Here is a 21180-nt window from a genome sequence, read left to right as displayed (position 1 = left end):
ACTCAGAATTGCCTTAACATTTCATAGCCTCTTTCTTTCTGTCAGTGTCATTCTCTGCTTTTGTAGATGATGTCATATAAGGCCTACTACATATAATGAAATGATTGCATCTGAGAAGGATGAATTAAAAGTTAACACATTCTGACATAGTCAATTTAGTTAACTGCAGTATACATAAATAGACTTCCTCCAATCACTTGTTCCCTAAGGCAATTCCACATACTTGTTCCTCACACAGGTTAAACAGAGTGCAGCCAAGTTGGATATCTTCCTCTGGACACATTATCAGCACCATGTACTGCATTTCCTTTGCTGAGCTTATGAACTTGAGCAACTTGGGGGGGGGGGGGGGGGGGGGACAATTGGGAACACATGAATTATTTAGTGCGCATCTAAAATACCAATTTGTTCTCAGGAGGTGAAACAGGTAGGATGGAACAATCTAAAACTAGCCTACTTGAGTGTTTCTTTTCACACCTACAGACCAACTGAAATGTATTGAATTGCATGGAGTACGAGGATACAGAGCTGCATTCAAGTAAATAAAAAATTGGAAACATTGTCTCCACATATTATAATTATGTCTTAGTATCTCATAATTATGGGGAAAGATTTAATTTAAAAAAAACACACACATCCACATCCATAGGGTCAGGGTGCGATTTGCCGGGGGGATGGGGGGGATTTACCCAACCTCTGGTTTTTACATCCCCACCTCAGCTGGATGAATTTCATACATGGGGGGGATAACCCTCAATTATTTATAAAACAATGAAAAAACAGACGGCGTTTTCTTACACGTGCTTACATCGCTGACACTACGTTCACCTTACCCGAACTGTCGGCATTCTCAGAATTCGCTGGCTTTGCTAATTTTCGTGTATAGGCTACTGTACAATGAATATGACAATATTTGTTCACTGAATTAGGGAGTTCTGTCCAAAACAGCTGCGTTTCAGTTTCAAAGTTTCAGTTTAGGTTTCAGTATTTCAACGTGAATGAGAGGGAGCACAAGCACTGAGCGTCTAGCAGCGATTATCATATCATAGACATAGGCTATATGATGCATGTATATGAAAAGAATTAGGCCTGTAGCCTATTGCTTGTTTTTTTTTTCATGATAAATGGAACCCCTCTGGTTTTTGGACAAATCGCACCCTGCATAGGGTTATTGTCCATTGCTTTTTTCAGTAGAACTTTTTATTGCATGGTGATGGAAAGTTATAGATAAGGAGTTATCTGAAAGGCCAGCTCAAAGTTTGACTGGTAATTTGCAAATTAATGGGAAGCCATGGACAGACTATTTATAGAACAGCCTTTTTTCTCCCAACAAACCACTAGCCTACCGTCTACGCAAACACTTTTAAATGCACTGAAGGTTTAGACCTGTAGGCTAACCTATAGGCTACCTCCAGGCAGTGCTAATCAGAGTAAGAATATCTCACATAAAAAAAGAGTAATCCAATAGAGACAATCCTGCAGGCTTGGAGGAGTCTTGTTCGTACTGTCTATGTTATAAAAACTGTAATATTTAATATCTGTGTATGATTTTTTTTTTATGGGTATGAAATGGGTATGAAATATCTACTGACATTTACAAGGAAATGATGTCACACGTTTTGAACTTGAGTGACGGCGGGTAGCAGCCAGCTCTGTACTGTTTACAATTTAGCCACCTCGAAGTGTAGTTAACTAGCTTGCAGTTGCAGTTAAGACGGTGGTAGGTAGTGATCTTACCAACTAGTCGAGGTTGCCTTGTTTAAACTCACCATTTGAGCAGAAGGTAAAACGAGGAATATATCATCCGCTTGTCTGAACGCAGGACGCTGTTGTTGGCTTGTTATGTCAGCTAACGTTGATGATAATTATCAAAGCTAACCCAAGTAGACAAATGAATACAGCTAACTGAGTCCTGATTTCAACTAAATGCAAAAATCGGTTTGTTATAATCCACTACTTACGATGTGCTCAAACTAGTAGTAGGGCAGCTTTTTGGAACTAGGCCACTGTTAGGATGCAGACTGCGAGAGATAGCTTGCTAACAATTGGAAATAATATTAGCTGTTAGTAGTTCGCTAACCAAAACAATTAACGTTTACTTTCTTGCAGAGCTGGCTTTAGCGTGTTTACACTTTACACTAATACAATTTCGTTGGCTAAACAGTATATTTCCTGCACTTATTGCAAGTGGATCGTATGCATTTTTATTATTAAGCGATGTCAACGCTTGTATGAAATATTGGTCGCGGTGCTAACAGGAAGCAGCTAGCATTTGTAGATTATAACACAGTGGTTATTTTAAACCACAATCAGTGTTATCCAATTGAGGCAGAAGAACAGCTGACTGCCGTTTAAGGAGTGTGTCTAACGTTAGCAGTTTGGTAACGTACTGAGGAATTCAATGTTTCATAAGAACTCGTCTGGCTAACTAGAGTCAGTTAACGTCGCTGATTATTGTAAATTCACTCGTTTCTGTAACGTCAACCAATTCTGCATGTTAACAAACAAGTAAACTAAAATTATTTCATCCCGTGAATTTGGTGTTCAGTATTTCTGCCTGCAAAACTCCGCTTCAAGTTCACTGTTACATCTGTAGGCAAATGATGGACCTTCACAAAATCATCCAAGATGCCCTTTATGAGTTCCTCCAGTCGTACATACCTAATGCAGACATAAGGTGCGTAAACTAATCACAACATGAATAATAACTATGTGTCTGTTATTCTCAGCTAATTCACTGTGATCTTTTTCAAATCCAGCACACTAGATGAAGTACTTTTGTCCTATATAACTGGTGTTCTGGAAGACTTGGGATCGCAGGGAAGCGTTGAAGAGAATTTTGATGTGGAAGATTTTGTTGAAATGCTGGAAGCTTACATTCCTGGTTTCGCCGAAATCGATAAGTAAGCCACAGTTGTCTATAAATTATTTTTTTATTTTTCAGTCGTCGTCTGTAATGAACACCTTTGTGTGTTTTATTTATTAATGTGTGACGTTTTACATAGGATTGTAAAGTTGTCTTCCTATATCGTTTTTATTGAAGGTAAAATGCTTTATGTGCTTTCTCTTTTTAAAGTGTCAAAGTTTGTGAAATGATGTTCAGCCTGGCTGCAAAACTAGCTTCAGCTCGGGTCACAGGTAAGACATTTGTGCAGAATTGTATAAAATTAGCATGTGTTTTGGAACTGAACACAGTTTTAACTTGGTCAAAATGAACGTTGCTCAATGTCAGTCTTTAATTATGTTTTCAAATTTGTGGTTCTTTGTTGAAGAAACGACTGTACCAAAACGTGTGGAGAGCAACTTAAGCCTGACGCACAGTTCTTCTAACTGTGAGACGTTAGTGAGAGAGGTGCACTTTCTCTCGCCAGATGGAGCCACAGCCAAGGTAATTTATTAACAACAGTGTTCAGGTAGATGATGCTTTCCCTCTCACTGTACAAACATCATCACCTTGAAAATGTTTAGGTCAGTTTCAAGTGGAATTAACATTTAGTCCCTTTGAGTAGTATCGCAAGTACTTTTTTATGCTTTTGCACTACAACACAAGTCTGTAAATATTACTTCACTGAATGTTTTAGATTGAACAGGATAACCTTTCTGAGTTGGACGGCCAGGAACAGTTGCTACTTGAGATGTTCCCCAAGTGTAGTATGACGGAAGCCAGAAGTGCCCTGTCCATCGCTAAAGGGGACATTGAGGAGGCCGTGAGACTCATCATTGAAGGAGATGTGCAGCTCTGTCACACACCTCCTGTTAACGTAGGTTGTCCCACACTGTTAATACTGTTGCAGGAGGTTGATAGTCTGTATTGAATATCAAATTCTAAACCTGATTGTTCAAATCCTTGATTGTGATTGGCTAAAAGGCGTTGTAAAATCCAGCATTACCTTACAATTTGACCTGATTACATTCCATATTACTGCGCAGCGAATGGCAAGGCATTCATATAGCGCATTTCATACCCAGTGTTCCATCTGGCTGTTGCGTTGCTTCAAGGGTTGCGTGGCAACGATTTATTTAGGAACTATAATTTTTAGTGGCGGAAGAATGACGGTTTATCATTAAACTATTGTTTCTTAAATTGAATTGTCTTTATTTATGAAACCATTTAAAATATGTGTAGTAACAGGTTTAGAAAACCAATACTCATCAGCGATCCACTTCACTCACGTAATTGGACACGCCTTTAACCAATCAGACCAACGATACTATACAACGATACAACGATCGGTAATAAAGCAAACACATATTTTTTCTGTATGAATTGTTCCAGGGCAAGTTTCTGTTCTGTTTTCAAAGAAACTTGCCTTATCGAAGTTTTGCGGTGCTTCGGCGGCCACCATGTCCAATGTTTAAAAATTCTCCGTGCAGTAGATTTTGTAACGTAGCCGTGGTAAGTTTAAATCCGCCAATGGCGCGCCAGGTAGCCAAAAGCCAGTTTGTGATTGGCTCCAAGGATTCTGGAAATCTTGAAATGAACGGCTATCCAAAGTTGGCCAGACCCAGTGCAGAGGCAAAATCAATTTGGCCGGAAGAAGTGGGGCGGGACTTCCCAGACTAGGGTTTAACGGCACTCCGCTTCGCGTTGTGCCTAACAACTCCCTTACCTGTTCTAAAATCAGCGCAAAGCACGGCCTCTGGGGGCTTATTGCTTAATTAGTATGTTTTTGTCCTTCAGGCTAATCAGGGGAAGACCCCATCAGTAAAAGCAGCTCGGAAGATGAAAGAAAGCATTTTAGAGAAGTGAGTACTTACATGAGGTTTTGACAGGCGGTAGACAGGGCCAAATGTGGAATGGTTGTGTTAACAGTCTTTTTTGCCACTTTTCAGATACATGATGGTGGATAGTGAAGAAGATAAGAAAACTCACAGGCCTGTCACTCCAAAAGATGTAAGGATTTTCTTTTGTACACATTTAGATACAGTTAAGCACACACAGCTCCTGGTTTGTAATGTCAAGAATATGACTGGTATAATATGTCATCAAGTGGGATCGAGTATTGACTGCAATTGCTTTGATGTTTGAAGGCTCCAAAGAAGCTGGTCCGTTACCACGACAATCAAGTTGTGACAACAAAAGGAGAACGATACCACCAGGTCAAGAAAGAGGAGACAGAAGACATGAAGAAAACCTATGTGAGTCTGAAACCATCACGAAAATACAGATTCCATTAAAGAACACTGTGGATGAAGACCAGTTCTATTTGTGTGCTTGATTTGTGCATTTCAATATGTAAACATTATTAACAACATTTCAATCAGTGTCTTTCTTTTTTAAGCCTCAGCCATTAAAGTCTTATTTATTCAAGTATTACACTACTTTTTTAAGCATCTAGTTAATATTGTGATGTCTTTTTTTATCATTTTTATTATAATAATGTACTGTATCCATGCAGAAAAGCAAACATCTGAAAGCAGTGTGTAATGGTGGTCAGGGCTGCATTGTCTTGTGTTCAAAACTGGATGAGTGTACTATCAAGTCAGATGTGTCTGTTCTATTTACCAAGTATTAAAGATGATTCAACCTAGACCACCTATTCATGAATAAGGCTGTCTACAGTAGCTGCTTAACAAAACTTGAACTGATGTTTGCATACTTTTGGTTTTCCTTTCAGCAGGTCTGATGTGATATTGTGTTATTTGTATATATTTCTTTTTGAATTGTGGTTCCATTTAATTTTACAAATCTTAGCAAAAGTAGAGATTGACTTGATGCTTGTTTTGCATGCATATTCTGGTTTTCCATGAATTGGATTAACTACTGAATGAAGTGTCATCTTGTGTCATTATTAGGACATTGCTGAGTGGCAAAATTACATCAGTTGTTTTAACGTTTCAGCGTTTTGATAGCAGATCATCTTCAGCTCGGATTTTCAAATGGTTCACTCTTTATTTTTATATACAGAAATATAGATTTGAAAAGTTTGCAATGAACTACTCTCAAGGATACTGTTTAAAAGTGTCCATCTATTGCACAAGAGCCTAGGGTAGAACTGTTGGGAAAATATGCATTTTAAACAGCTGGCAACGCTGTTTTTTTTTTTTTTTTTTTTTCAAGGTTCATCATGCATGATGTAACATATTGTCTCAATTCACAAAACTGTGTTTTTCTTTTTTAGTTTGACAATTCTCTGTGTGTGTGGGACAGTCATGTTACACCTTATTTTTGAAGCTATTTTGTTTTTTTAAATACTGGAAGATTTACCGATGGACTTAAGGTGGTGTTTGGAAATGGATTATTGATTTGTGGGTGAACAGTTTGTTGCCTTTTAATAGTTTTGACATACGTGTGGGTATGATACTCATGCACAAGTGAAGCTGGCTCTTGCCTCTGTAACATAAGACTGTTCTAAAGTGGTATGTAGTGCATACTTAACATGTTGAATAAATGCAAAATGTAAACATTTTATTTTCTAATGTGTGTGCCTCTCTCTGTGGAATTGCGTAGTAGTCCATTTTTCTCCCAGCCACATTATATTCACCTACTATACATACTCAGGTGCCAGTTTACTAGCTAAATACGTTCACCAGTCAGATCAGTTCGATTTCTCACCAACTAACTGCTCTATACTGAATGTTAAACTGAACCTTTAAATGGTCTGCCATGAAGCACTTCTTTATCTACAATAAGGACACTCAGCTTGTTAAAGCAATTTCTAATCAATAGCACCTTGTTTGTATTGGCGTTTTCAAGTCTGACTTGTGCCCAAGATCAACCATAGTCCATCATCTGGATTCTTGCCCATGGCAGTGTTGTCTGACCGCAAGAGCTACAGTTGAGCTACACAGATGATGCAAATCTACAAACATAAAACCTCATTCCAGAGTGACCATGTCTTAGTTATTACAAATCACAGGCTATTGCCATGTCCATTCCTGCTTTTAGTCTTTTAACCTTGTCACGTCTGTTACATTTTCAGAAACAATCCATTTTATTTCTGCAAGTGATTCAATGCATGTACATATACAAAAGAACAGGCTGTGACAAAATAGTAAACCCTATTTCTAGTTACTCAGTAAGAAAGGTACATATTATATTAAATTACTGTTTATTACAACAACCAGTTGAATGCGTCCTGTAGTGGGTATTCAGGGTAAATCAGTGCACAATACAACAAAGGTTCAGTCTTCAAGGCGGCAGAAACAAGTTTAAGAGTATTTCAGAGGCAAGAAAAAACCCAGATGTTTTATAGATAGCCCTCAGAAAATTCAAAAAGTGCTTTAATTCTCCATATAACTGAGCTCAAGTCTTCCAGATGACTATGTTTAATCTCAGACTAGCAAATGTGAACTTCTATTGAGAGTTTTGGAAATGCATTTGATATCCATCAATCCAAGTGGTATTCTTGTTTAGGGGGACTATTTGCAGTCTTAAGAGACAACAGATTTTCTCAGGAATCAGACCAAATGCTTGAAAAAGTATTTGGCACATAGTAAAGTTTACTATAAAGATGGTTTAAACTTTAACCATACTCAGTTGTCAGCCCTCCACTGAACACTTTTAAATATATTAATATGTTTTTATGGATAAACTCCACAAAATTAGTGGGACGTGTTATTTGACCAACACAATAATGTCCACATGTGTTTCGGCCAATGACCTCGAGTTAAAATAAAAGGCTCAACGTGTATTCTATAAAAAACAATCCTTCACTCAATCCTGTAAGGGCAACCGTTTCCTGAATGTTAACACAGACATCCCTTTTACACAACACGGCAAAGCAGAAACAAACAAGTGAAGAAAAGCCTGTTTAGACATTTGTTTATGACGAAATCAAATTCAGTGATTACACTCTAGCTTTGATTCTTCATCCATATACATTGTATGACAACATATAAGTGGATATTTTTCAATGCATTTTATAGGAATGTACAAATCAAATGACTTTTGAATTAATTACACAGCTACACCATGTTATGTGTATCAATATGGGCAAAACAGGGAAACCGTCATCTTAAACATTCGTAACAATTCAGATTAGCGAATAAAAGCTTCCCACATTAACCATGCCATTTAACACATTTGCCATTTCATGGTAAAACAATTTACCTTTTATCACGGTTGTCATATTTTCTTGTTTCTTTCCGGCAACTAAATATCTTTCTTGGGTTGAGTCAACTGTTTTGATGTACCACATTCAGGAAGAAATATGAACAATAGACACAACACATTTAACAAACGTGTACACAAAATCATTATATAAAAATACCATCGACTCTATGTTCAAACAAGAAATGTTCAGAAATTTGAATCAAACTATTTCTGGGAAATGATTTACACACTCCTTCAGTGTTTGTAAAACACAATATTTGGCAATTTTTATAAACCATGTTATTAATACTATATAGTCATCATTGCCAAGCTTGTAAACTCATATATAACCACAGAATGAATGTCATCAAAGTAAATTTCAGGAGCAGAACAAACTCTCTGAAAAAAAAAAGAACCCAATGACTGCCAAGGTTTTACTGAAGCAAGAGGCATGGCCGACTTAGAAGCTTTGGGCACTTTTCATTCTTTCGTTTCAAACAAACTAGGTTGAATGCTCCGTGTTAAAAGCCTCTCCTAACGAAGACTTTTTCTCCGTTTTTAAGCCAGAAAGAATCAAATACCGAGAGCAGGCATGGGTTGCTTGAAGAACTTGAGCACTGTCATGCATGGACAGTTCTGCAGTCAGACCACACAAGCAAACACATCCAGCAGCATCCAGTTTAGTTGAGAGGAAACTAACTAAGATCTTGATCATAACGCCCTTTCATCATCATATTCAGCAATGGCCCAACCTGGTGGAAGAGAGGAAAACTACAATGAATATTATACCATTATAAACTGCCAATAAGACTATTCAGAATGAATTTGTCCAAGACATAGGCAATATAAAGAACAAATTATGGAATAATATAAGGGTCACTGGTATTTTGATCTTGTGAAATAATTTCACAGGCTGCAGTTGTACAACAAACAAAACGACAACAAATAAAACCAACCAAATGTGACAGATTTTCTGAAATTTTAAACTGCTCAAAAAGTATTCAGATATCCAACTTATATTGGTCCTCCTGCTGTAAAACAAACGTGTATGGGTATCATTGCTGTCAAAGCCATAGGTGATTTGATGTTGCAGACACTGGCCTGCCCTGGATTCTGTGAGTATTAACCACGAAGTATATAAACCGCGTTACAGCATTTTATGTAATTTTATTTTTTTTAAACCTGTGTATTGATGCCATCTCTGTACAAGCCACAGTTTATTGAATGTTGTCATGGGTACTACATACATACATACAAGACATTACATTAATCTTTCATCATTTAATAACTTGATTTTCACTGGCTGTAATATTACATTCAGTGGTTTTATTTCATAGGTAGATATTTGTACTATGCTGACTTAAAGGTTTTTGATACCTATTGAGCTTGTTTTTCATTGAGTTCAAGAATATCGCAAATTCCAGCATCTATTGGCTTGGTATGTTGCATACTACATTATGTAATCTTGTTCCGTGTGTACAGTGTAACTGCTACTGATCTTTCACATTGAAATTAGTGGCTTGCTTCTTGTTCGTTTTGATGACACGAGCCCTGCGGTAATCTATTTTAGGCAGTGGGCTATGTACTGATCAGCTAGTCAGTGGGCTACTGTACGTGCTGATTGGCTAGTCAGCTCAGGTGTAAAAACAGGGTCAAAATCTGTGCTCGTATTTTGTGTCGCACACTAAGGTAGGACATTTGCGTGTCCGTCTCTCAGACTTGTGAAACGTCATTCCTTGAAAATATTCCTGCACACATTTTAAATACACATACACTGAATATTTGTACAGCAACAAATAAGTTTTTCACATTCACAAACAAGTTTACACATTCAGTCAGATACATGCATCCATTTTCCCCCATGCACAGAGAAGATGATATTTAACTGCAGGCTATGAAATTATTTGTGACCATCATTTCATTTCACAGTCCTAATATTAATAACCCTTATTGGATTCCATACCAAACACCTAGGGACACTCCATCCTCACGATTACTCCTGCCACTGAAATGTTAAACAGAAAGGTCATGTTGTATTTGTCTGTACCTCACGAGGGTCTCCCAAAGCTTCTCCCAGCATCTTCTCAATGTTCCTCATAATGGCCACCTTCTGGTGCGCCTTAAGAGGGTACTCTATCCTCCTTGGAGTAGGAGCACCCTGTAAACATCTTGAGAGTTAAAACACATCTAGACACTAGACACTATCTAATTCTTTATCATTTTACCAGACACACCCTGTGTAATACTGGAACATTCTGCTGGGTAATTATTTGTGGTATTCTGTACAATACTGAATTACCAGCAGAAAAGACATTCTATAATGTTGGTGTAAACACTAGAAGACGTACCTTGTACCAGAAGTTCACTGTAATTGTAACTCCCCCGCTTAAAAGTGACTCAATGTGGTGCCACCTAAATAAAAAGAGGACAAGACAGCAATGTAAAATGAAAATGTCAGCAATCACATGTGGTTATACAACTTTCTCACCAGGATGTATAGAAATTTGTCTTTGTCTAAGCTAGAGAAGCACAGAGTATGACCACAACATCGTCAGGAAAATAAGCTTGGGACCGTGTCACACAATGCTACTACATGGCGCCATTTTGCTCCAAAGATCGGGGGAATACAGGAAGCAATGTGTTTTTCTGTGACTGAGGTTCAGTGTATGACGGTGAACGTTAAATGTTAGGGTAAACCATCAATTACCAGAGTAAAGGGATCTGACAGAGAAAGAGTGTTTATGCCAAGTTCCCTGGCTGGAAAATACTAAACACACCAAATTTGACCTTGATGCATACCAGGAGTGCCCTCTAAAAGAAAATGACAGTAATATGAAAGGTGGGTAGGGGGGACAAAATCATCTCTAAAAACGAATGAAAATTAGGGGGGATATTAGGGGTGTTGCTTATACATGTGGTGGTACTTGTAAAAAATATATATCTTTGGATATTCTCAGATGTCTCCATGTGTCATTCAAATCAACTGAATAATCATTTCAAAGGATATTCATGCCTATTTTGTAAATGGTTTACGTATTTCTGGCAGAAATATTACCATATTACCAAAGTCTTTTCATTCAATTAATATTCCAAGTTTTCGATATGTTTGTTTGAGGGCTTGTCAAGATGCTGTTGACAGATTGCGTGCACGGATACTCAGCCAAGTTAACCCTCCAATGAAAAGCCCAAGTGCATCAGCCACTACAGATATCAGACATTTGTGAGGCATTTTATTATCAAACAAGAAACTCTCACCAGTACATTGGAATGTACAGCACATCCCCAGGGCCCACGACAGCTTCGTGTCCAATGACGTCTTTGAAATTAGGGAACTTTTCATAGTCAGGGTTTTCAAAGTCAACCTACAATGGCAAGAATATTCCCTTCAATGAGGTGGTATTGAAGCTTGCAGTGCATACAGCAATTTTATATCTTCTGTATGGAGATGTTCTTGTATCGATGGCTATTCATGCTTTTCACAATATGTTACGTCACAATATTGTTGCATCCGCTATATTGATGACCCAATGAACAGTCAGTGTGGACACATGTGTCCAATTTCCGATTTCAGTCCGATTTAAATCGGAAATTGGACACATACGTCTCCCCAAATCTAGATTTCTTGTGTCCGACTTGAGTCCCACTGGACTCCGATGTAAACCCCTGGATACACGACTCGATTCCGCTGGGAAACGGACTGGGCACGCATGTGTCTCTCGAATCTAGATTCCAATTAGACAACAACAACTTTTGCACGTGCTTGAGATCCTGCCCACAGACATATACATGCATCATATATGTCTATGATATGATAATCGCTGCTAGACGCTTAGTTCTTGTGCTCCCTCTCATTCACGTTGAAATACTGAAACCGAAACTGAAACTTTGAAACTGGAACGCAACTGTTTTGGACAGAACGCACTAATTCAGTGAACAAATATTTTCATATTCCTTTTCCACCAGTTGGAATGTAATGGAATGTAATCCATTCATATCGATGTGAATCAATCAATACTAATACAACTTTAACTGTGGCGTGTTTTTGTTTCATTTCACAACGTATTTACTGTATAATCAACGGTAGCAGATGTAAACATTCCGCATTTGATTTGAACTGACGCGGCCAAGATCTGGATTTGTCACTGCCATGTGCTTTGAGATAGTGCAGTTAACCCCCCATGGAGACCCCATGGAGAGAATCGGATCGGAGTACAGTAACTGCCATCATGTGCACGCACTGACTAATTCCCACTGAGATTGACAGGTGGCAGTGGTGATCAGACCCAGAAAAGCAATTGATATAAACAGAAAATGACACTCGGAAGTAACCCCTATAACTCACTAGCAAAACTGTTCACACTCTCTAGTTAACAGATAAATCGCCCCGTTATTTCTTTCACAATATTTAATGTGGCTACCATATTCTCAGCCTTTGTAATATCTACAACAGATATACCAATGACTGGCTTTGGGACTCAACTTGCAGGCATTTAAATGAACTGCCACCTAGCGTTAGTGTGTGGGCTAGATACACATGGTAGCCATCAAGTTGAAAAGGTAAAGCTGCATTTCTGTTTTTTTTTTATCTGACATAAATAACCTAATGTAGACTTCCCGTTCTTACAGGAGTACACCAACCTTACATGCTAACTTGGCAATGTATAAAACAGATATTCATTACCGTGTGCCTTCAAAACATGGTCAATGTATAAAACATGGCCATTGTAAAAAACAGAAATTCATAACTGTGTGCCTTCAAAACATGGTCAATGTTTAAAACAGAAATGTATTATCCTAAGTGCATTCAATAGGGAATAGGCTACAGCATTGTAAAGTATTAGAAGTCTTTGTATAACGTGAATTTAATGATGTCTTCAAATTTACATAAAGCATCACAGAACTTGTCTTAATAGGCCTACATACTGTAAATGTATCATCAACTGAATATTATATATTATATAGACTACAGATAAAGGACTAAAGAGCTTAATTAGGTTGGAATGCAGTGTACAAATGGTGAACATTATTGACTTTGAACTCAAAACCTCAAAATCTTTTGTAGCATTTTGCAGTATTATAATTGTTTAATGAATGCAACCCAAATAAATGTGCTACATTAGGCTCTGAAAGAAACACTACAGAATGCAATACTTTTGAAGGGAGATCATGATATAAAAAGAAAATATTATCTTAATACCTCTCCGTTCCTCCAAGTTGTTGATTTTTTTGCATTTTGTCCACAAATTCAGAAAATTTCATGTCAACTCGTTGGGACTTGGGTTCAAAGTTCTCAAAGTTAGCCATTTTCTTTTCATCATAATACAGGAATTTGTGGTTTTCAGCGATATAGACTGAGAAATCTCCACTCCCAATGTGGTCCTGCAGATAATTTACATCCCACTTTAGCGCAGGAAATACTAAGTTGGTGTCCGTAAGAACAACAGGTTCCTAAAACAGAGGTTTTTATCTGACATAAATAACCTAATGTAGACTTCCCGTTCTTACAGGAGTACACCAACCTTACATGCTAACTTGGCAATGTACAGTCCTATGGCTTAATTTACATTCTACAATGATCACTACTCAAAATCCTTGCTCTTTGGCGATGAAGGCTGCTACACATCAAACACACAGGTAAGCACCAGTAAATGTGTTTAAACATATTTACTGAATTGGATTACAAATAACACTTACGTACGTTAGCGAAGTTATAAATAGCAGAGTAGTCAGTCTGTGTCAACATTATGTTCAGAAAAGAAAACGTCAAATGAAACCAACTAAACATTAGTTACTTGCAACAATAACTTTGGACTGGCGCTTTAAGCTCTAGCAGAATAGTCATCTCAGGTCATCAGTATGGCGTTCCACTGTTACATGACTCACCTGGCTCTGTCGGTCACAGGGATGATGAACAGGAAAGGGATAGAGACTTTCAAACTGGTCAGGTGGAAACAGGATACACCTCTTGTGACCTCTAATTTGGGCAAAAAAATTCTGCTGCTCATCATAATGTGCTGGTGTCACATTGCCTATTGAGGAAAACCAGTAATCAATAGTTAACACGACAGCAACTTCAACAATCAATTCTCAAAAGTGCTGACTAAGACTGTAATTGTTTTGCCCCCTCAAGGTACTATCATCCTTGGTTTCCTAAATTTCGGTATAGCAGTTTTTTGGAATCCAGCAGGGAGAGTGAACGACCAGGTAAACTGACCTTAGTCTAGGCAGGCCAAATAGTCTAAGAGCCAGACAAGACAGACAGGCGCACACACACATACACACATATAAACACACACATACATACACACACAATAACACACTGTGCATATTTGGCTTGAAGTCCATTTAGGAAAAATACATTTGCAGCTCACATCAAAGTTTACTCACATCAATGGGCAAAGACGCAGTGTTTCAACTTAAAGTAAGACTATGGAGTTTCTGCAGCTGCCAGGTAGGGGGCTACTTTCTTCTGGATTATTCAGTAACTTATTTGCTGTCTTGCTTTGTCTTTTGATGCACTTGCTTGATGTTTGACTGTGTTAGGAAAGTTGTTGGCAAGCTAGCCAACATAGCTTTCACAATAACATTACAAAGAAGCTGACTCAAGAGCACTTATAACTAGCATCAATGTCCAAGCGTGTTATAACAAGCTTGCTTGCATCGCTAACAAGATGTCTTGCTAGTGGCTAAACTTGCGAAACCTGTTGAAATTTGCTTACTTTGTTTATGACAAACTAGCGAGTCAACAACTTTCCTAACACAGTCAAACATCAAGCAAGTGCAACACAAGACAAAGCAAGACAGCAAATAAGTTACTGAATAGTCCAGCAGAAAGTACCCCCTACGTGGCTGGCGGTTCCGAAACTCCATGTGAATAACCCCGCATTTGAATATAATACAATAGGTGTAAACAATACCATCATAAGTTACTCACTACTTGGGTACTCATTTTATGAGATACATTTTACTTATTTTGATGGGTACTTTAACTTCTACTCAAGTCATTATTATTTTGAAGTACCAATACTTTTATTTGAGTACAGCTTTTGCTTTCTCTACCCACCTTTGACCCAAAGTCAGCAGAAACAATAAATCATTTAGGAGGTCCATAATAATTTTCTTTTCACAAAGAAAGAAGCACTTATGTTAACCTGAACGGTTATCAAGTCTAAACTTAGCCCAAGGGAAACAAACTTCAAGCAAGAACTACAACCAGACTTTAGCAGTCACTTAACACAAGTGAATTATCTGACTGTTGGTGACGATTTAGACAACAGATATGAAACCTCGTAGAAAATGCCAGGAAATATACCTTCCATGCCAATGAGCAAAAGGTTTGAAGTTAGCTGTCCCCAACTCCGCTTAGCCTGCTGCTTATTGATCCAGTTCCAATTGAAACCCAAGAAATCGACCACAATATTTCTTCCAACTGTGTCATTTAATGTCTGCTGCAGGTAAACCCTACAAGAAGTGACAAACATGGTCAATGTATAAAACAGATATTCATTACCGTGTGCCTTCAAAACATGGTCAATGTATAAAACATGGCCATTGTAAAAAACAGAAATTCATAACTGTGTGCCTTCAAAACATGGTCAATGTTTAAAACAGAAATGTATTATCCTAAGTGCATTCAATAGGGAATAGGCTACAGCATTGTAAAGTATTAGAAGTCTTTGTATAACGTGAATTTAATGATGTCTTCAAATTTACATAAAGCATCACAGAACTTGTCTTAATAGGCCTACATACTGTAAATGTATCATCAACTGAATATTATATATTATATAGACTACAGATAAAGGACTAAAGAGCTTAATTAGGTTGGAATGCAGTGTACAAATGGTGAACATTATTGACTTTGAACTCAAAACCTCAAAATCTTTTGTAGCATTTTGCAGTATTATAATTGTTTAATGAATGCAACCCAAATAAATGTGCTACATTAGGCTCTGAAAGAAACACTACAGAATGCAATACTTTTGAAGGGAGATCATGATATAAAAAGAAAATATTATCTTAATACCTCTCCGTTCCTCCAAGTTGTTGATTTTTTTGCATTTTGTCCACAAATTCAGAAAATTTCATGTCAACTCGTTGGGACTTGGGTTCAAAGTTCTCAAAGTTAGCCATTTTCTTTTCATCATAATACAGGAATTTGTGGTTTTCAGCGATATAGACTGAGAAATCTCCACTCCCAATGTGGTCCTGCAGATAATTTACATCCCACTTTAGCGCAGGAAATACTAAGTTGGTGTCCGTAAGAACAACAGGTTCCTAAAACAGAGGTTTGAAGCTTTATTAGAACAATCAAGAAAACAGATAAAGATGAAGGGACTAAAGTGAACAGGGTTAGCAGGGCTCAATTGTGTCATCATTGTTAAGAAAGTGATGGTACATTATCAATACAAAAATTGTATTTAAAAAAACTGTATTGGAGACAAAAATCAATAAATGTTCTGAACAACAAATGAAAATGTGAACATGATGGAACTAATTAGTGTGCTTGCCCGAATGGAAGCACAGTATTGTTGTTGTCAAGTTTTCTTTATTCTCCCCGTTTTTTGTAACGCTAACTCCTCCTCGCCTGTTTGAGGTACAGACGCCATTCAAACACCGAAACGTCCGGCCCGATCCGGTGCAACCTGCTATGACTTTTCGTGGCGGTACTCCTTGCCACTCCTTTTTTATTCCTCTTTTTCCATCACCTTTTTTCTCCATAGACTTGCATGGCAGAACTCTGCCATTATGACATCATAATAGGGTCATTAAACTGGCTTGCACCTGTGCTTCACTGACACAGAGCAAGCACACTCTCGCAGTTCGTTCACGAAACGCATTCTAGTTTTAACTGGTGTTCACCTGTTAAGACACATGGTGGTACTTTCACTTAATAACACATACCAATTTCATTTTGTGTTCTAAGCAACTATGGTGTCTAATTTAGTGTCTAAAAAGTAGGTCTGTACTGCAACATCAACAACTGATGTATTGTATATTGTCATGGAAAAGCCCAATTCACGTTCATCCTAGAACTACAATATTTCCAGAAGGAAACATCATTCTACTAGCCTGGATACCAGCCTGAACTCCGCCCACAAAATGTTTGGTCTGGGAGATTCAGTCTGGATTTGAGCTAGTTGGGAGAGATTCAAGTTTTCGGAAAAGCGATCTGACCAATCAAATTGTAAGGGCGGGCTTTATACGTTGATGGACAGATGACCAACCAACGCTTGAGTTGATTAGATACATAGATTATACATCGAACAAAGATGGCACCGTCTCGGGAGCTTAGAGGGACATATTTTATATGATTTAAGCTATCTACACCACTTTTTATGTCTACATTGACTTGGTTAGTTGTGTATGTGCAACACAAATGTTGCCGAGGACTGTAGGTCTTAACTGAAGCGCTCTAGACCATTATTGATAGGTTATTGCTAACGCTTGGACAAAAAATCCATTGAAACAAATAGTAGCTAGCTATAGCCTTGCTGCTAATAAGTACGTGAGCATGCATATCTCACAGATATTGACAGCGCATTCATTTTGAAAGAGGAACAGAGAAACGCGATCAAGGCATTTGTCGATCGAAAATATGTTTTTGCCGTCCTTCTTACGGGATCCGGTAAAAGTTTTAAGGCGAGACACGGCAGGTGAAATATCGATTTTTTCATGCCCTGGTCAAATTTGAGATTTTGGGCTAGTTTGCCTCTTTAACCTGTTATCTTTCATACTACCATAAAGAAAACGTCAAAATTACACAATTAAGTGTCTGTTTCACTGCATTTAGTTCAGCCGCGGCATCCATTTTCTCCTAACTTTACCAAGAATTCTCCCTTGAACCACGTTCAGCGTTTCGTCTTTTTACACGACATCTTTCATGTCTGGAATGACTTTAAAGCTATGAGCCTCGATCAGAAGGCTGTGTAATCCAAATATGGGCATTTCCTTTCTTTTCAGCAACCAATCCTGACTTTCTGAAGGGATTTATTGGCTGACGGCGCTTTTCTGCTAGCGTGATTCGCTCAGTGCCCCACGTGTTGTCTTTAAATGCGGTTTTCTCAAAATTAGTGTTTTTTCATTTTTAGGTACACATTTCTCAGCCTATGTAGAACCTAGGTACACCACACTTCCCAGTTTCACACATAGCATTGTTATGAAGACATCTACAGATGGATTTATTTATAAATTGTTCCTGGCCAGATTTATGGGTCATTTTACCTGGAAATCATGGCGAAAATAGGGTTTTTAAGGCCACGGATAGTATATTTTGATTTCCCAGGTCATAAAAGCAGATATCCTAAAATCCATCTGAGTATTTTTTGTCATTTGATATATGAACAAAATAAAAAAAGAATTTTGGTCCTGGCTTTATCACAGTTTAAGATTCATGTACCTGAAATATATGCAAAACGTGCATATTTAATGAGATTCAGCCTAATTAGCATAATTAAATATGCAAAATTCTAAAACTTGTAATACATTTTTTTCTTGTAATGATGTATGTAATCAACTGGTAAAGTTTCATGGTGATCCCTTGTATTTACATTTTTTACCCTATTCACCTGCCATGTCTCGCCTTAATGTATCAGATGGTCATACTATGTTGCTCTGATTAGTTGTAGGTATCCAATTGAGCGAAGAGGCATTTTTTTCCCTGGTTCGTTGAAACACGCCCCATAATCACAGCCCAATGGCTCAGCATCAGACTCATATTCTGACTAGAATTATGAGTATGACATCGTCAGGCTATCATTCTACAGATAACAAAAAAAGTGACAAGTGCTACGTGACTGAAGGAACGTACGCTCTGTGAGCACGTGGGCGACCTAGAGGTAGGCAGCATTGCATTTCAGTACGCCACCACTTCCAAGATACACTACACCCGAGCATACCCCTATGCCAACATTAAACACAATATGCCAATCAGCTTTTGGAGAACGTTGCTAAGATTTCTAGCCGATGTCAAAAATAACTACAGAGGTGCGACCTTGGTGTCTGCTATTACAAGAAACAACACACATCAACAAAACAGCTCATCGGTAGTTATCCTAGATTACCGCCACTGCCCTGTGTCAAAATTATAGTTATGCCCGTTCCGAGATCGTAACCTTGGTATTTTTAACGGAGGTGCACCCTAATCCTCCATTGCCCCTACTTCCTGCAAGCCAGTACCGAAAAAAGTGCTGATTAGAGTCTGGTGCATGCGGTTGGGAATCCAATACTAAACTAAATGGCATATGATACTGTAGCGTAGCTGGGATATGACGGACTATACGATGACACAGCATCCAAGTTAGCAGCTACGAACACAACTGGTAGCGCAATGGCTTGTGTGTCACCCTTTTCCCAAATAGCTCCATGTATTGATTTGTATGTAACGTTACAGTTAGTTTGGCTAAATACCATCAGTTTACCTAAGCGCCTATTCAGACAGGCATAATCATGCATGGCTTATCGCCGAAGTCCTATCGGTATCTAATTTACAGAAGAAGCCAGAACCTTAACATGATCTTAGCATATTTTTATCATTATGCTCTATGGCAAACTGGCTAGCTAGCAAGTAAAGGGATTGATATTTAGAACCCAATTAATGCACGAAAAATCAATGTCCATGTATCCATGTATTCGAATTACTCGTATTACGTCTACTAAAAACAACAACATTGTATTAATGTTACTCAAGTACACAAGTAAACGACCGGTAACGCTAAAGAAGGCTTCATCGAACAGTTTCTTTGAGGTTCAGTAACAAAAACCGTCCAACAAAAATGCTATTATAGACTATCTGTTTAGACACCTATTCCACATACCCTTCGTTATCAATACAAGGAAAAATGTGCATTGCAGAAAAAGACTTGTACTAGTTATAGCATTAGCCACACTGTTCCATTGAAATCCTCCAGGACCCCTGCATATAATGTTACCGGCTGTGTGACTAGCTAACGTCTCTTCTATGTATGGACATGCACGTACATCTCCTGTTGACAAACATAAGCTATCATAATTCTTTCCTAAAGTTATCTAACACATGTTAGCGATCATTAGCCAATTGTGGGGGCCTCTCTCCACTGTTAGATGGATAGCTAAATTAACTGAGGAGTAAGATAACGGTGAACTAGCATGCTAATTTAGCCATAGAGACGTTTTAGCAGTAGCAAATATTGATCATAATACCTCATTATCTATCAGCATCTCGGCTCGTGGGTCTGCATGAGACAGTCGGGGAATAGGTCTCGTTTGGAAAGGGTACTTTCGTAATTGATTGTCGGTCCAGTTCGAATTGTGGACCTCAGAAAACGATGTACCCCCGTCGGTCGCCGTGACATCAGCTTCAACTACAGTTGCTGATGCCATGTCTTCAGTGAGGATAGCTAAATTATAACATCCAAAACAGGGTGAGAACCAGTTTCCCTGTTCTCGTTTTACCAACTCTCCTGATCAGCGAGTTGGAAAGGACTACTCTTCCAGTTACAGCGGCTGTCTCACCAGCTACGAGGCTTAAGACAGCACTCGCACTGCATTGCACTTGACTGTCCAGTGTAAACACAGCGATGACAAGCAGCACCCAAAAAGACCGGCGTCAAGCCATCCGTCACTTTTTTCTTTGGACTCGACTATTCTTAGATTTACGGTGTCCGTTTACTTCTGCTCACTCCATTTGAAGTTATTCGCGCGAATGTCCATATTCAAGCCTTACGCATATTCGATATAGAATTTCAGTTTTAGACCACCACACCTGAAATATCCACATACAAGAATGAACTAAATCTACCGACGCAATTTTGAGAGATCCTAGTTGAAAAGTCTCTACATTTGGCTCCCCATCTCGATTTTAAACCATAACACCAATGCACCTTTCTAATAAACTACCACAACTGAAAGAATGTAAGAGGGCAAGAATATCCTGCTATTATTTGTTATGAAGTGCCATGTCTTGTACAAGTATTACAAGTAATACAATTTATAGGAAGAAAAGCCTATGCATTATGCTATCCCTTCGAGAGAGGGCGTAATGTCACAGTCAATGAAATCGGGCAGGAGTTTTAAACGATCTTTTTAAAATGCGTCAATAGATTTAGTACATTTTTTTATGTATCGATATTTCAGATGTGGTAGTGTCAAACAAGCTGTGAACATAA

The 21180-nt window shown here is 38.2% G+C and overlaps 2 protein-coding genes across 2 annotated transcripts; one reads left to right on the top strand and one right to left on the bottom strand.

Moving 5' to 3' along the window:
• Positions 1-1657: 1657 nt before the first annotated feature.
• cuedc2 (CUE domain containing 2) lies at positions 1658-6007 on the top strand. Its single transcript, XM_080848980.1, has 8 exons — positions 1658-2677; positions 2760-2903; positions 3077-3138; positions 3273-3388; positions 3582-3761; positions 4682-4746; positions 4834-4894; positions 5032-6007. The coding sequence occupies exons 1-8, from the start codon at positions 2601-2603 to the stop codon at positions 5176-5178; spliced, it is 852 nt and encodes a 283-aa protein (XP_080705106.1). The 5' UTR covers positions 1658-2600; the 3' UTR covers positions 5179-6007.
• Positions 6008-6951: 944 nt separating this feature from the next.
• Positions 6952-20572, bottom strand: hif1an (hypoxia inducible factor 1 subunit alpha inhibitor). The gene is made up of 8 exons (XM_080848859.1): positions 20216-20572; positions 16062-16312; positions 15348-15496; positions 13919-14064; positions 11291-11397; positions 10384-10447; positions 10083-10193; positions 6952-8787 (listed from the first exon to the last, which is right to left on the bottom strand). The coding sequence occupies exons 1-8, from the start codon at positions 20393-20395 to the stop codon at positions 8731-8733; spliced, it is 1065 nt and encodes a 354-aa protein (XP_080704985.1). The 5' UTR covers positions 20396-20572; the 3' UTR covers positions 6952-8730.
• Between the last annotated feature and the right edge of the window lie 608 nt (positions 20573-21180).

Source organism: Sprattus sprattus (assembly GCF_963457725.1).
Source record: "Sprattus sprattus genome assembly, chromosome: 12".
NCBI classification, from domain to species: Eukaryota; Metazoa; Chordata; class Actinopteri; order Clupeiformes; family Clupeidae; genus Sprattus; species Sprattus sprattus.
The sequence above is the reverse complement of the archived record's forward strand: the minus strand, read 5'-3'. Positions and strand labels throughout refer to the sequence as shown.